This window comes from Vanacampus margaritifer, chromosome 1, assembly GCF_051991255.1.
Source record: "Vanacampus margaritifer isolate UIUO_Vmar chromosome 1, RoL_Vmar_1.0, whole genome shotgun sequence".
NCBI classification, from domain to species: Eukaryota; Metazoa; Chordata; class Actinopteri; order Syngnathiformes; family Syngnathidae; genus Vanacampus; species Vanacampus margaritifer.
Genome location: NC_135432.1, coordinates 16,063,360 through 16,081,049, shown reverse-complemented (window position 1 = coordinate 16,081,049; position 17,690 = coordinate 16,063,360). Strand labels below are relative to the sequence as shown.

The 17,690-nt window shown below is 39.1% G+C and overlaps 1 protein-coding gene across 2 annotated transcripts in view; it reads right to left on the bottom strand.

The window, feature by feature from the left end:
- Window positions 1-17,690, bottom strand: part of sema3b (sema domain, immunoglobulin domain (Ig), short basic domain, secreted, (semaphorin) 3B) — a 73,994-nt gene that overhangs the window by 18,770 nt on the left and 37,534 nt on the right. Inside the window, exons 1-4 of one of the 2 annotated variants that reach the window (XM_077576873.1) lie at window positions 12,238-12,804; window positions 3,669-4,094; window positions 1,122-1,279; window positions 751-813 (exon numbers count right to left, since the gene is read on the bottom strand). In XM_077576873.1, the coding sequence (XP_077432999.1) occupies window positions 751-813; window positions 1,122-1,279; window positions 3,669-3,834 (387 nt within the window). In that variant the 5' untranslated portion in view covers window positions 3,835-4,094; window positions 12,238-12,804. Of the gene's footprint in view, window positions 1-750; window positions 814-1,121; window positions 1,280-3,668; window positions 4,095-12,237; window positions 12,805-17,690 lie in introns of those variants that run through there. The other variant, XM_077576881.1, reaches the window with a different exon arrangement.

Here is a 17,690-nt window from a genome sequence, read left to right as displayed (position 1 = left end):
TTTTGGAAGGAAAAAAAGGTAATTTGTTTTCATTGCATAAACACCGTAAAGTACATGAGATATTTAAGGTGAAATCTCAATCCCCCCCTCCCCCATCCAGAAAATATACTTTAACATCTTGTTTATTAAATGTTGCATTGCTGGTCCATCAAGTGTAAAAGCCACCACTTGGCCCTTGCACACTGAGCTCCTCCACCAATGACTCAGCAGCTGAGCGAAAGAACCACTTTGAAGCCGTGGTTGAAGCAATGATCATGTCATGTCAAAGCCAAATGGTAAGCTGAGCCGCAAGGTTAGCACAGCAATAATAGCTTCTGGTAATAAGAAAAAATAAAAATGGCAAGAGAGTTTCTTTTTAAATATGTCTATAACTTTGTATATGCTGACAGAATAATTTCCCAGTCATTATTATTTTACTGTTTTTGGATCTCTGCTTGGCTGTTTGTAGCACCAGTACCAAGAAAAAGACTAAACAACTCAGCAAATGGTGTTAAGAGAGGAAGATGATAAAATCAAATCAATAGTTACGGGAAGTTTCAAAAATAATTTCCAGCAGTAAGGTTGAAGCATCACCATTCGGGCACTTGATTTTTCATGCCTTTGTCATTTGTTAGCGTTGTTTATTTTATTTTTTTATTGTACTCTTTTCAGTGGTTGACATGTTTTTACACATGAATGGCCATCAATAATGAGAAAAAGTAACTTACAACTGAAAAGTAAATGCAATTTAAACAATGTGAGCAGACTTACTGTGATATTTTTTCCAGCCCAGTTACATTCCTCCCTCCACTCAACGGGAGCAGGCCAGTGGATCTGAAACCAAACCGCGCGCATTTTAATTTCTATTCTTGTTTAATGTCACAAGATACAATCAGCTTGAAAAAAAAAATCACTCCTGCAAATGGGTTCCACATATCAAAACCTCTCAGTATGAAGTAATTAAATCTTTAATGTTCATATAAAACACATACACTGCTCAGTTGATGGCCAGTGTGTAATCTAGAATGCAATGTTTATGTGAAATTTCATTTCACCCTTTTTTTTTTTTTTTTTAATTCCCATATTAATGTATGATTTTGAAATCAGAATAATACGTTTTTTCCAATGGAGATTCGTCCAACCTTGTGCTCCTGTTTGCCGATGTTATCCAGTGAGAGTGACAGCAGGAAATTCTTGGCCCCAACGAACAGTCGGCCCCGCTCCTCGTCCAGCAGCAGAGCGCTGAAGCAGCACGAACGCTCCAGATCAAACCGTCTCACTCCACTCAACTGCTGCAAATCTACAACAGAAATTGATGGGAATGACACCTTGCAATGAAATACCTAGGACCAATTTACTTCCTATTTGAAACCCCATCAACCAATTTATCCATAAAAAAAGAAAATGTTCTAATGAAGCAATTGGTTAATAATGAATTCACATTTTGCATACACTGTACCTTTAACAATTTTGTACTTATTTGACTAGATCACTCAATTACTGCATAGTCCATCATAATGAACCTAATTCAAAACATTCAAACTTAAAATGTGAAAGCAAGCACACACAAGAATTCCAGTTTTCGAAACATTTCTTAAACAGTACAGGACATAATGTAGCAACGAAGCGACGGCAAATCTCAAGACAAATTCGAACACTGCCTATTAAAAAACAACAACAACAATATGAGGTGACAGAATGGTTTACTTTTCCATTAGCGCCTTAGTGTGATTCATCTACAAAAGTTTATTATCGTATTAATTAAGTATTAAGTAATTAAATAATCAAGTATTAATTGATTTATTTCAGTTGCATTTCATTTTATTATACTTTTTGTTTGTATTATGCTTTTTTAAATGTACTTTTTGTATTTGTGAACTTCTCTTTCACAGTTAAGATTATTAAAATGTTTCTAAAACATGGCATGTACGGTGATGGTGACAGCTTGACGCTGTAATTAATTATTTCACTTTAAATTGTATGTCATGGGAAAATTTGTTTTGGATATAGAACAAATCGCAAGTCAACAAGCACTATGCAAGGGGTTGTGTCTGACTTTGGAGATGAACTGAACTGCACAAGCCTGTGGGAAGAAGGTTCAAGAGGAATTTGCTGTAAACCTCTGTTAAACACTATTATCAGACAAATAGCTCCACAAACACCCAGTTCATTCATTTTCTATAGCGGTGCTAGTCCTCATTAGGGCCACTAAGGTCACAGCTGATTTTGGGCGAGAAGTGGCTTAAACTCTGGACCCAGCCAATCACAGTTTTGTTTGATATTAATAAAAGTATGTATTTTGCCGATCTAGCAAAAAAATCCTTTGTATCATACTGTATAACCGTTATAAGCTGTACAAGTCAAAATAATTGCAATGTGTTCATTATACTTTGAAACACGTTTACTGTATGTGCAAATTTCTTTACCAAGTAAATGGAACCTCTAAACAAGTGTCCTGAGCTAACGCCCACTGCAAAACAAGTCAGAAGATTTGAATCCCGTAGAATGCGGTAAGGGTTTCAAGTCATGTGGTAGCTAGCAAAGATGACCATTTCATCCATTTGACTTGCATTTTATTTTAGCTGCAGCTCTAGGCTAAACACTAAACAATTGCTTGACATGTGGTTCCAGTAACATGTTGTTTTGTGCTTTTCCATCCGAAAACAACATCTTTTTGGGTGTTAGTCATTTTATACTGGTTATGTAAGATATTTGGGGGGGGGGGAAAGGGGACAAAATGTAACTCATGATGGACTAGGGCAGTGATTCTTAACTTGTGGCTAAGCATTCAAAAATGCGTTGTAGATCTCTCATGAGTGAGTTGCAGACAAGTTGTAGAAAATGATTCATCATTTTACGACTCTACCAACATGTATTTTTACTGCACCTCAATCAAATCTGCCAAAATCACGTGACCCCCAGCTGCGCCACAACTTAGACCTGCTTACTATTATAATTGTTATTACTTTACGTCACCAAATTTTCAGGCACACACTGTAAGAACGCCCGTTACAGTCTGCCAAATTCCCAAAACAGGATAAAGGAGGCTTGTACCTGCAAAAAAAAAAATCAAGATACGCCACTTTTTACACCCAAGCACATATGTGCTGTCCATGGAAATGGAGTCTTTGGTCTTAGTTAAATCAGATTCTACAATTTCCATAGATGTGAATGATTGTCCTTTATTTGCCTTGCGATTAACTGGTGACTGATTGTACAAATTTTACCCCACGTTTTTTTTTTGCCCAAAATAAGATGGTGTAGACGTTATGGAAAGTGCTGGAGAAAATGGATGGAAGGATGGATGAACTACGTAAACTCATACGATGTCAGCTACACAACCGCCACTTTGAGACCTGTTTGCACTTTCCAGCTCCAAGATGGCGTTGTCATGTAAACAAACTATCAAAACAGCACCCTTTTATCTGTTTTCAGTTAAAAACGGTTTTGGCTCCTTGGTTTTTAGCCCATAAACTGTTGCTCATCTCTCTGTGATGAGCTCATTCATATGTTTATATTTGGGGAGATGAGCATCATGTTCAAGTTGGTTGCCACTTTGGGCGTCACGTCATAAAATGAAACATCACACCCTTCCTACTGTGTGCATATTACAGTAACAGAACACGGTGCCATGAAGACTACTTTTCCTGACTTTTTCACGTCACTTGGATGTTCCCTTCCTGCCTTACCTTTGTGCGAGAGCTTCATACGTGGCGATGACGAAGAGGAGGAGGAAGACGAGGACGAACGAGTCACAGTGCTGGAAGAGGAAGCGTGAGCGGCGGCCAATCCCAAAAGAAACAGAGAGCTGCAGGTGACCATCATGGCCGCCATCATCATCATCATGGTCATCATTCTGGCACACTGTGGCTTTCAAAGTCCTCAATGTGAACGTGAGGATAACCTTGGATCTTAACACACGTCTTAAGGTCAGATATTCAATTGGAGTCCATTGGTTGAGACTGAGTATCGCCTTATGGGGCCAGAGTTCCAAAATTCTTTTGGGCCTGCCGTCTTGGCATAGAAGTGTTCTCCTGGCAGATCCCCAAACCAACGGACCTCACCTCTCCCCTCCAAGAAGGGATGAAAATGTCACACATGGGCCAGATCCAGATCTAAAAATAGAAAAAGAGAGGCAAGATTCAGAGATGGACAGCGACAGATTGTCTATTTTTGCCACACACATACACACACACAGAGACATAAGCGCACATTAAATACACACATGGAAGGTAGACTATTTGGACAAAAGTATTGGGACAACTGGTCATATACTCATACCGGAAGTGAAAATTGAAAAAAAGGTTGGAAAGAAGCATACAATTATTGAAAATGTCATATTGTGTCAAGAACTCAAAGTAGCTAAGTTTAGAGATAGCAGTGAATGTCACAAGATTTACCACCAGACATTTTTGCTTCTTCTTTAATTTTCTTAATACTCATCAGAAAAGAAGAACAAAACAGAACAAATCCAGCGTGACCATACTTGTCATCAAACAATTGCCAACGAAATCTGATGGGCAACATTTTGGAGAATTTGGCAGGCTGGTTGGGCCAAGCTCGGCATTCTTCAATCGGGTTTGGGGTGGCGTAGGGGGTGATTTTCAGGGTCAATTTCACGGTACGGATGTGCTTCCGCAATGTTAAGTTTGGGCTACTAAGCGCATCACATAGAGAATGCAACGAGACGCTTTTATTGGCTTGATTGTAGTCAACTGTGACCATGTAAAGCCCTCTCTCAACTGAAAGATTACCAAAATTGTGCGCAACTCGTTTTATCCAGAAATTCACCCTGGTCACAAAAATAGAGTCCTTAATGTTGGTTTTATCATCTTTTATGGATTGCTTGTCTAATTGTTTACTTATTTTTTAGGGCATGTCCGTTATCTATTATTGCCGTCTCATTCAATGAATGTGTTGTTGAAAAATCTGAGGGTTATCAAGTTAAACAAGTAACTGTTCTATTGTAGGAGCAGGGCCTGTTGTGCAGCTCACACACACACACACTGCTGACCACAATGATGTCTTTCAAGAGAAAGAGTTGCATTTATCACATTACACTTCACAGATGTCACTCACCAACATGAGACAACTCTGCTTTATGCTGTTTACGTCCATTGTCTTACTTTGACCACAGCCTCATTAACATGATTTCCCCCTAAAATGCAGCTGCTTTGTTTTAATGCATGGCTGTTTACATGTGGATGGGGATATAAATGCTTTAATACTTTCATTATCCCAAATGTGACGGATCAAGTATAAGCTATCTGAAAAGTTCTTTTCCAAAATGCTTTAGTTTATTTTGCGAAAAATGGCCTTTGTAAAAGAATGAAGTATGCCCAACCGGTGGTTATTCTCAGCCCAAATTGACCTTAATCCATAAAATACATGCCAAAGTCTTCCAGCAAGAAATGGGCAAGCTTGCTATAAAAAAGAAAAAAGAAAAAAGAAATAAAAAGTGACCAACATTAGTCTTTCTTACAGCAGTCGCCTTTTTTTTTCACGTACAATGAAAAACATTGTCCAGACGTGCAATTCTTTATGTCACAGAGTTGCCTACATTTCTTTTCAAATACAGGCGTGTCCATTATTAAAAATTCATAGTTGATTTTTGAAGAACTTACAAGGATGTTTAAGAACTGTGCAAAAGATTGTGTCTCAAATTTGTATATGGTATGAATCCTTCTTAAAATGTTTTTCATTAGCTCTTACACGTCTGTAGTGTTTTGCCACTTTTTCAGTCATTTTCAACCAAAAGGCACGCAATCAGCAAATACAAATTGGTTGTAACTCAAAATTTCTCCAGGGTGTGCGTGATTTATTATATAAAGTACTGTACAAAAATGGTAGATCCCCTTTAGATCTGTTGTGTTTGCATTTCTGTACTGAACATTTATTGTATAACTACAATGTCACTCAGTAAAGCGTGAGCATCCACTAAGACTAGAGATGTTCAAAAGCAGGTTTTTTTTCCAGACCTGCACAAGTACTCAATTCTTGCGTAGCCACTGATACCAATACCAAGTGCCAATACCACTATACTAGACAGATCATTTTAAAGGGATACTTGACTCATTAAGCCATTTTCAGCAGTGAAAAGTAAATATTTTGTCCAGAATGATCTTGATAACTTTATTATTTTTCTTGTACAATTAATACCTTAAAAAACACATTTTCCACTTGCTGTCGACTGAAGATGACATCACCTGTGCCCAGGAAGTAGGTAACGAGCAATCATGGCTCACCTGTTTTCTGGGTTTGGTCAGCAAACTGAGCCATGATTGGTCGTTACCTACTTCCTCAGCTCAGGTGATGTCATCTTCAGTCGACACTTACAGCAAGTGGATTTTTTTTTTTTTTAAGGTAACACTTAGGAACTTTCAGTTTACGTTGGTTATGGCGGCACCATATGGACAAAAGCGTTATTGTTATGTCTGAAGGAGGACCACATTTCCCATGAGGACAAGCGCACTGTGATGGTTTTTTAAGCTCACGCCAGTGAGTGAATTCCGGGCCAATGTTGATCATTGACTGTCCTTTCATTTTGTCATATGTCATAAAGCATACAGCACATTTATATATTTTTTTGTGGCAGTGTTCCCACCATCCTCCTCAAAGTTGCTTAGTGCCAGTAAAAATGATACAGACCCCCTCAGGCCATGACAAAGGTAGCATTCAACTAATTTTAAGTCTATGTTTCATCAGAAGGGTTATGACAATATTTTATTAAGGTTAAAAAGTTCCTTAGTGCTACTTTAAAGGTATTAATTGTACATGAAAAATAAACAAATTCAAAAATATTAACTTTTTGCTGCTGAAAATGGCTTAATGAGTCAAGTATCCCTTTAAAGAAAGACCTATATATCCCCAATATAGCATTTCCCTTAAAATTGCATGAAATGAATGGCAAAGTTCTATTCTTCTAATTTCAACTTCAATTTCATAAAACGGCAACAAGAGGCTGGTTGATATCATATACCTGGTATCGGTACTTGCCCATTCTTAACCAAGACCAAACTGTGAACAAACAACAACCATGTGCTGTATTTATGTCCATCTCTTCTCTTGGGTAGCCAGCAGACTACTTCCTGGTTTACAGAAGATGATGAACAGGCGGCTGGTGGCGGAACAGAGTCCAATTTTAATGCCATCCGCAACTTTTCCCAGATTTTTCTAAAAACGGACAAAAAAATATCACTGGTTCCTTAGTCCAGCACCGGCCCTCTTTACAGTTTTACAATGATTGTGCAAGCTTGTTGCTGTGTGTCCTACTATTTTCTGTATTACTATGTCAAAATGACTGCTGGGGAAAAAAATGAAAAAACACCACCACTAGTGGTGGGCCTGAGACTTTTTCACAGTATTGTACGTATAGTCTTTCATACATGCATATATTGCACACACACACACCCAAGCTGCTGGCACACATTTTTATGAATAATGAAGCTATTGAGGCACACAGACAAGCAAGCTCTTATAAGCTTACACAGCTCACTAGTTTTTTCAACACAACAGGACAGGAACATAAAACTCCCATACCTAGTGGTATGTACACACACACAAAACACATTGACAGGCACATATATGCACACGGGCACTCACATACGTGAATGGACAAAGGTGCACATACAAGCTTTTGAAACAGCACACATCTTGGCTTCCTGTGCCACATTGCACTGCTCTCCAAGTGAACAAAAGAAGTGTTGTGTTTTTTTCCTTTTTTTAACCTTAAAATTTGGTCTGCCAAGTATGCGTGTCAAGATTGTGTAAATTTTGTTTAAAAAAGCATTAAATTCACCTTGCCAACACTTAAGAAGTGATTATGGTGTGGAAAATGCATCCAGAAAGCGTGAATTGTATTTTTCTGCGGTGACTTTGGAGGTTTGTGTGTAGCTGCAATGACACAACATACTGTATGGTGGTATTCTTGCGCACATTTCACGTCATCGTCCCTGGGAGTCTGACTCTATTGTCGACTGCTATTAAAAGCGCGACAAGTCTCATTGTGTGCTTGTGTGTACATGTGAGTCCACTCAGGACTCACACACATGCACACACGCACGCAGCTTCTCACTCAGCACTTAGCTGTGCACACTCACTCCCTGACAATTGCACAAATTCCCAGCTAGCTCCATAATGCATCTTAATAAAAAAGAAAAACCCATTGGGGCTGCTGACACTTTTATTCAGTTCAGCTCCGATAGACACAGCAGCAGCATGCCAAGAGGGAGTGGATTGAGAAGAAAAAAGAAAGCGAGAAGGCCAGATCCCTTAGAGTAGGTGGGGGACAAGGCGCCCTATCAAAAAAATAAAAAAAAGCCTAAATAGCAATGGGTAGACAAAGCAGGGTCGGCCTTCCGGGTGTGATAGGCTTTAGAGAGTGAGGTTAGAGAGCAAGCTGAATTACAGCACAACATAATGAATGAAATGAATGGCTATTAGCATTTAACCTGAAGCCCTCTACGGACACTACTTATAGTTGTAAAGTTGGAGAACAGAAAAGAGAGAAATGATCTACAGTTGGCAGATGAGAGGTGTTTGAACGTTAGGATGTTTGAAGGCAAAAAGCAAATGGCAGCAGGAAGTATGGAAAACAGAGTACACATTTTAACATCTTGACTGATTTTTTTATATAAAAGTGAGTGACCTGACACACAAAGAAAAAATGCTTGTATGTGTGCTTGCAGCTCTTATTGTGTCGTGTGCGCAACATGACCAACAAACACAGCGCAACAGACATACAGTTGGGTATGTAAACTTATGAGCACAACATCCTCCCCTCCATTATCTGAACCACCTGATGAGGGATAGAAGAAACACCATTTAATGGCACAAAAATTCTATGCATCAAAATTGCACATGTCACTCAAATATCAAAATAATTGCTACAGTATTTTGAATTTTATGGGCCTTTTCCTCACCATAAGTTTACATACCCCTAGGGCCTGTGCCCAAGTCCGCTTCTCGAGAACACCTACCCAGCCTGTTTGAGATGTTTCCCTCCTCCAACACACCTGCATCAAATGATAAGTTCATCAGAATGCTTTGCAGAAGCCTGATCATCATCCTGATCATATGAATCAGATGTGTTGGGAGGAGGGAAATATCGGACTTGTCTGTCGTAGTACCAAGACTGACCTGTGAGAGGCAGCGTGGTGTCAAAAGGCATCCAGACTGACAAAAAATACAAAGAGGAAAGAGTAGTAGCAGTAACAGTAGTAAGAAGAATAATGTAATGTAATTTCTATAAGCCACTTTTTTTTTTCCTGAGAGGGGAAGTCAACCCAAAAATGTTCTTTAGGATAATATGTTCTATTCAGCCCCACTAGTCTAAACGCAACATTTCAGTTAATATCGCGTTTGTGAAATATGAAATTAATAAAACAGCAAAATCCATCTCAGGAGGCGGCCATTTTGCTATTTGCTAGTGACTGAAATTGACATCACAGTGGCTGTTTAATATGCAGTACAACGCCTTTCTGTGTAAATAGTCCATGATACAACGTGGACACCTGTTATTTATAGACAATATATCTACACATTTTTATTTATTTATTAATTTGGGGAGTGTGGCTCAAATTCAGATGCGCTCAATAGTTTGGAAATTATGCTAACCATGAAAAAGGAGCCCATCATGACTGGACTATCCACGTATCTGATGCAACTCACCACTGCATGCATATAGCCTACAGTTGTGCTTGAAAGTTTACATACCCTATCGCTATGTAAACTTATGAGCACTATGGTGAGAAAAAGGTTTAATGTCCATAAAATCAAAAATACTGCAGCAATTGTGTTGATATTTTCAGAGGTCGTAGCTGGCATGACAGGAGATGTTATTGTGAATTTTGGTGACGATTCCTAGCATTAGCTTTTATACATTTACAGTTGTGCTCAGTAGTTTACAATACATATCCCAAAGGTATGTAAACTTTCAAGCACATCTGTATCAAGCGTCATCTTATAAAACAATTAACACGATACATCAGTAGAAATGAAACACTTCTGCACAAACAAGGACAATGAGAAGGAGAATTAACTTTTGAGACCATTTAAACTATGTTGATAACCAAAACAGCACCATCAACGCAGCCCGCCTTACATATAAAAATGAGCTAACAAGTGATTAGAATCTTAATGTGTTTGCTGCATAATGGTGTGTTCGTCCCAGATTACATTTAGTGAGGTTATGACACTAGTTTTCACATAGCATTACAAGTGTATGACTAGTTTTGTGTGCATGGAAGGAATCTACGGTTAGTAGTATTTTACCAAAACAAAACCGCTCGTCCGCCTCATAATTCTGAGTCAACGGGGCGCTCTGTGGCAGAACTTTGGAATTTAATAAACCCTTGGACAATGGCGATGCAATGTAACAAAACATGTTTCCAATGTTCGTTAAGATACACACTGTCACATGGAGAAGGATATGACAATCGCGACATCCCGCCTGTTTCAGCCCAGCAGTCTGTCAGCATGCATGAGAGAAGGAGCGGGAGTTGAGACAAAAGGTAACTGAGAGAAAAGGGCCAATTGTGCGGTCTTATGGGAGAAAGCGAGTTTCCCAGCCTGCAATGCAACACGACTTATAGCCTCCTTGTGTTGAACGAATGAAAAGACAGAGGGACGAGGAGGAAAACTGAAACAGAGGGCCACTAAGTGGATTATTAAGGACACAATGAATGATCATGTGTCAAGTTATTTTGTATTAGTATTGTTGTGTTGAAAGGAGAAAATACACAAATTATTAAATTGCATGTTTCTTTCTTCCCCTAAAGCTCATACGCAACCTTTTGAAAAAAAATGTTGTTATACATGGAAGTGTGTGAAGGCCACATGCCTGGTGAAGCTCCTGTGGCCACTAGAGGGAGCACAAGAGTACCTTCAGTCCAGATAACTGTAAAGGCTCACTACTTCATTCATTGGTGTCTTTCAGGGATGGAAAAAGTGCTACAAAATCCTGTCATGTTGGGATGTCTGATTAAATCCCAAATCAAAGAATTAGCAACAGAACCACATCAGAGCTCAAATATGCTGACAGAGTGGAGGAAGGAAGAGCATGACAAAACGTATTTAAAGCACATGGAAAAATGCTTTGGGATAAGTATAGCATCCACGCTTTAGTATGGAAAGGTTTTCATCTCATTGGCTTACTTGCCAATTTGTTTTTTTTGTTTGCTCTAGTAATAATAGTGGTTGTCCTATTATGGTAAAGTATCATATCATTTTCAGTATTTTATATGAAGTCAGGATTTGTTATCAGTGTCTGATGCAACCAAAACTGACTTGATCTGACAAATGCAAGCCGCTGGTTTGTATTCTGGGAAAGCTTCCATCAAGCATTGTGGTCCAGATGGCTCTTTACCAGCAAGTAGCAGAACACGCTCATGTTCTCCTCTGTGGCTCTTTCAAGAACCGCCGGGCTTGCTGCCTCTCAACGTCTCACTTTCTCTTCTTTATCCAGACTTTGCGTATGTCTGTTGAGCTATGCTTGTTGTTTGTGGGTCTCCTGACAAAATGCACTAATGCCAAGTTGCATCACATCATGGATCAAATCACTGTTCCAAGACAGATGTGACTGCCCTATGACTATGCAACATTCCGATTTGGTTTATGACTGGAAGGAAATACTGTATTTGGTCCGTTCTTGCTCCATTGGCATGTGGTTTGATATCATGTGCGCTATATTACACAAAACGGTTTTGATGCTGATTGCTTGTGCATGATTTTTAATTATTCATCTAGGCAAGACATTTCAGACACTTGCATGCTTCCAACATTATCCGAACATCAGAAAGCACGGTCCATAAAGACGACCTGTTATGAGTTTGGTGCCAAAGAGCAAGCCCATCTAACAGCAGACCCTTCCTCTGGTCCAACATCAGTAACCTCTGCTTTCATGACAAAACAAATCCAACGCACACGCCAAAATGTTGTATGTACAAAGTCTTCCCAGAAGAAGTGTGGAAACTGTTACAACTGCAGCTGCCAGGGTGGCAGTTACTGAAAGTTGTTAGAATAAATCATAACTGTTTTAAATACCATGCTGATGAAGTGTTGTTAGTAAATAAATAAGTGCAGGACCACCATGTCTGCCATATTAAATCCAGAAGCAGCACTGAGTTCAGAACGGCTTCCGACTGGAACCAATTCAAACAAAATCTCCAGACAAGATCCCTTAATAGCACTTTTCCCCTGACTAAATACGCCGTGCAGGACCGGGCAGGTCCGCCTGCCTTAGAGTCCGAATAAACTCACCTGTCCATTTGCTTCTGGAAAGCCACCACCAAAAAGGGTTCAGTACTTCCAAGATTTGGATCAGTGTCCACATGAGCCTCGCAAATCCATTGTTAAAAAAATCTCATCAAACATTTCTCTCTCTTATTTTCCACACCCATCGTGCACCTTGTCCGTGAAGAGGAAAGTTCGAATGGAGTCAAGCAACTCCAGTGCAGATACCCAACTCAGTCACACCATGAAGTGGTTCCTTTAAAAAATTAAAAAAAATACAAATCCCAATGTTTTGTTAAAAAAAGAAAAAGAAAGAAAATCCTGTGACAGAAAATGTACGTAGAGGGTTAAAAAAAAAGAAAAAGCAGCTGATTGCAAAAAAAGTTCCGTTTTTATCTCAGAGAAGCTTCCAAATAAAGCACGAGTAGGTACTCCGCAATCCTGCAGTCACTTTCACTGATGAGCGGCCGCACTCCGACTCCACTTGGAAAAACACACAAAAGTCTTCTTAACATACACGTGTGTGAGGGTCACGCGCACACGCACGCACACAGACAGGAGCAGAACGGCGCAGAACCGCGCTGAAGTGCTCCGAGGGAGAGCAGGCAGGAATAATGGATTTAATTCAAGAGGGGAGAGGCAGGGAGGGATGGAGCGAAAGAGGGAGGAGGGAAAGGTGGGATGAAAGAGGAAGGGGAGTGGAAAGGGGCGGGGGCGTGTGTGTGTGTGCGTGTGTGTGCGTGTGTGTGTGTGTGTGTGTCCGCACAGTACTGTATGCTTACTTGTAACCAGCTGTCACATTTTTCATTCTTAAATCATTGCTTTGCAAATTCTGAATGAAGATACTGCAAGGTCACTCTGATGGAGGCAAAGCACAGAATTCACCACTGTATCTTCAAACAACAGTTTTAAAATCATGGTTGCTAAACTGCCTTGTAATGAGGACAAGCGTGTCTGTTGTTGCCATGGTGACGCCCATGATTTTGTGTTAGCGCTAGCATTGGTGCTAATGTAACATTTTCAGAAAAGTCATTTCATGACTAATAAACATCTAATTGTTGTATACTTTAAATCAATGAATATTTTTATTGTTTGATTTGTTGTGTGACTGACCTTGTAGGTTAATTAACTCATATCTCCAATTGTGCTCAACGGCGGTAAATCTTAAGCTTGCTCGTACCCAAAATTTTTGCCTTGAAATACCAATAGTGTTAGCTTTATTTTAGAATTTATATATTGTTTACTGTGATTATAGTATGTATATACTCTTCTTTTTATTTTATTTCATTCACAAAACGTTTTCAAATTTCATTCACAATTTTTTTTTTCAATTTTAGTTTTATTTATTTTGTTGCTTTTCGTTAACTATACTAACCTGTTTATGTAATATTAGGACTTAAGAATTACTTTGAAATAGTTTTGATGTAACCACAAAATAGTAATAGTATCATTTATTTATTTTTAAACACTCTTTTTTTTCTTTTTCAATTTTAGTTTTAGTTTTTTTCATGAGTTTTTATGAACTATAAGAAGCTTGACTCACAAAGAAAGATCGAGGACAGTCATAAACTCACAAAATGTTAACATGCTCCAAATGAAATTGTCTTGTGGGAAACAATTATTTGTAAAAAAAAAAATTGGTTTATTTTGGTTTATATAACATACCAAATATTTAAAAATGTTGCCATTCTTTGCAATTTCAATGATCCTTCCCAGGGAGAATTGTGAAGTCGCACCAAACGTGAGGATCGTAGCACTTCACTTATGACACCCCCCCCCCCCCCCCATTGAAGCTGATTCCTTTTCTATTGCAAAAGCAGAGAGGCTTGAGACAAAAGTCTTTGTAAGGATCACAGCCTGTAAAGACATTAAGACGGCTTTATGACGGACAGGTCAGCAGGGGGTGGAGAGGCAAATAAAAATAAAACGTGCACACACACACCAACACACATATTGTGCAGACAATACACGCATACACACTGCAGTGAGCCCCCGGACCCCTAATGTGAAACTCATGACCTCTCACTGGGCGTTATACCCTGCCTGGTGGGCGTTCGTTTTGTGGGTTTGTTTGAGGGTTGCCGGGCGAACTTTAGCACCTGCCAAAGGAATGAAGACTAACGTTGTGTGATGTAACACACTGCCAGTGGAAGTGGGCACTTTGCCGCTATAACTTCACTGTATAAAAATGCCTTTTTTTACTTTCTCTCTCTTGTGGCTGGTTTTATAATCAGGAACAACAAATGAGAAATTAGAAGAATAGAAAATTGACATTCATTTCATGCAATTTGAAGAAAAATGCTATATTAGAATATATAGGTTTTAATAGGTAATTATTGTCTTTTTGGGGGGTGCGGGGTTATATATTAAAAGTACTGGTGGTATCGGTACTTGGTATCAATATCATTGACTACTCAAGTGTTGAGTCTTAATACTGGTATCGATCTGAAAAAAAGTGGTATCGAACGTACTCATGTCCCAAGTTACATTGCTTAAAAACATCTCGAAACACAAATCACACAAACATGAATATTTTTGTGACTTAATATAAAGTGATTAACTCTTTTCACTGTATCAGCAGATAAAAACTGCAAGAATGCACACTGATGATTCTCACGTCATGGCAATAAGTCGCCAAAAAGAACATCTGCTTAATTGGTTTTGACAGCTTGACGACATCCCAATCACTCTTTCCCACTTGGCCCGTATTTCGACTTATGTATAGGATGATGTCATCCCTCATATGATACAAATGACAATTAGCTTCCTCCGACTCCATGTGAAGTTAGCTTATCAGGTAACAAGCTATCAACACCAGCATGTGTCATTGACTCGTATCTGCAAATCTTTCCCTGAGCTTCGCTGCTACTACGTCCTGTTTGTGTTGATCTTTATCCAGAGTGCCCTTCTCTAAATACTCTGGTGATTAGAAATAGAATGAGTTGGCTTGTGGGACAAGTCCAGTCTGACTTTTCTTTCTTGGTTGACGGTGTGTAATCATACAGCACATGATAAGGTATCTGTCACAAACGATGTCGGTTTGGAGAGCTACGGAGATTATTATCCGCAGGGGAGTATATTAAACCATTCAAAGTTTCGTGGAAGTCAGTTTGTGTATTCACATCATGACTGAATTGAAAGTGAACTCAAACTGCAGCCACCAAAGTGAGGCAAAGGTACCACTACACCATCCGTGACATGCTCTTATTTCATCCAGGTTATTTTTTTTCTCAGGAAATTAACCCGATCGCAACCAGACTGCTCTGGTTGTCATTGTGCAAGGATTGGCTACGACTGATCAGTTACCGTTCCACAATTGTACTGCATATTTTCTTATAGCATTCTTTCTTCACTAGTAACACATTTTTGACCCACTCATGATATACATGTAACAGTCCTAAGATATGGCGGATGTCATGATGTCATCTCAAATTTTACTCGTGTCTTGTCCAAATGTAGCTCGTGTTCTCATCAGTTTGCGTGTATTTATGTTGCATTCGAGGAATGTGTGAAGTCAGACTTTTCCCACCTTCGTGCACTGGAACGCCCCTTTGGACTGGGAGGGAGGTTAGAAAAAAATACAATAAAATAGAATAAAAGACCGACTTCACTGACGACTTCAATCTGAGGTCACTTGACAATGGCGACCCCCATGGAGACACAAACCTTGAATGACAAAATATAATTTACATGATTATAAACATGTTTTTCTCTACTATTTATTATTACATTATTATTACGTCATTTGACATTAGTAACATTGTACTGACTACATTAACCAGAACAACAATTTATCAGACTCCACCATCTTTATTGTTTATTTGCCTCGATTGCTTTGAGGTTGGAACTGAGACAATCAAAGTGGGATAAATCCAAATTCCCACCTTCCTCGAATGCAGCATTAGTTGTGCTTTCTTTCAGTCTTTGTGGGTTCATGTTGCTATAATGTTACACATTTAGCCAGTCATGTTATATGTTTTGTTGTTGTGAGTTTATATACCCCGTTTCCTTTCTACTTTGTACTTTTTTTTTTTAAAAAAACTTTCTTATTGTATTATTATGATCGTTCCCAGTGCTTTGATTGCATTTTTGTTTTTGAAAAAAAAAAATTTGGGGGGGGGGGGGGACTGCTTCCCTGCATTTTTGTCCACACTCCACCACATCTGTGACAGAGGAGAACATGCAAATTCCACACAGATCAAGTATGGAGACATGCCCACATTGTTTCCACCTGTAGATGTGTAGAAAGATTTAGCAAATCACAAAACAAACCAATGGGGGGGAAACAGATTCAATTACTGTTGGCCACGTTACAGTTAAGCATGTACTGACTGTGCTTTGTGACTAAATAAGGTATGAATAATCCTATTCCTATTCCTACAAAATGTGGATTACGTCAATCCAACTATACAATTGCTTATTTGACACATGCAGTACAGCAAATAGTTTGTTCCATAAGAGCCAAAGACGCAAACATTTTTGTGAGGATATTATTATAATCGTCTCAGCAATTCTGTAAAGCTGGCCCAAGTGTAGCGGTACACTTACATCTGCACTGAAGTTTTCCTTCCCTCCACTTGCAATGCAGGCTAAAAATATACAGTGTAAAGATATACAGCCATGCTGGAGCCTGATCTCATACACTGATCCTAGAAAATATATTTCAGCCATTTAGAATCAGACATGACTACTATAAAGAAATGGTACACTGCACTAGATGAAGACAGTAATCATTTATAGGTTAACCTCCCAGCTAAAAGGACAAGTCAAGTGCCATCTCCACCGACAATTGCGAGTCCCATCACCCAAACCTGATGGCTGTTGTAGTACCAAAACAGACCTATGAGAGGCAGCATGGTGCTACAGGTCATGGTCATCCAGACTGTAATGGAATAAAAAGAAGACGAAGAAGTCGAAGGAATAGAAGAAGCTAAGCTAATTGTTAGCTTGTTTTGTAAATACAGTGCAGGAATGTGTAGTAAGTAGAAGGAATAGAAGAAGCTAGGCTAATTGTTAGCTGGATTAGTAACTAATTTGCAGAAGTCTTTGTTTTTTTATTGTTTGTTATTTTGTGAGTGACTGGCATAGATCAGGCCTCGTTTTGGGTTCATGGTTGGAGCGGCATTCCCTCCCTGGATCTTCTCTCTTTTGTTTTTCTTCTGAGAGAGTTCAGTATTGTTCGTTCGGTAATCTTACCGATTCAACATGTCATCATCGCTCTCTTTTTATCCCTCTTTTTTTGGTGCGTGAGTATGTGCGTGTGTGCATATGTGCCTGCGTGTATGTTTGTGCTCATTATTTCACCTGAAACCTATTAAAAATCCCATACCCTTCACCAAAACCGAATACGTCAGAATCCCGAGACCCGAGGAGTGTTCAAAGAAAATAGAGAAAAGTGAAATCCAGCACCGACCAAACACCCCCTGCTACACACAGGGTTACAAACCAGAATCTTTCACCAACCCCAGAAGCATATTAAA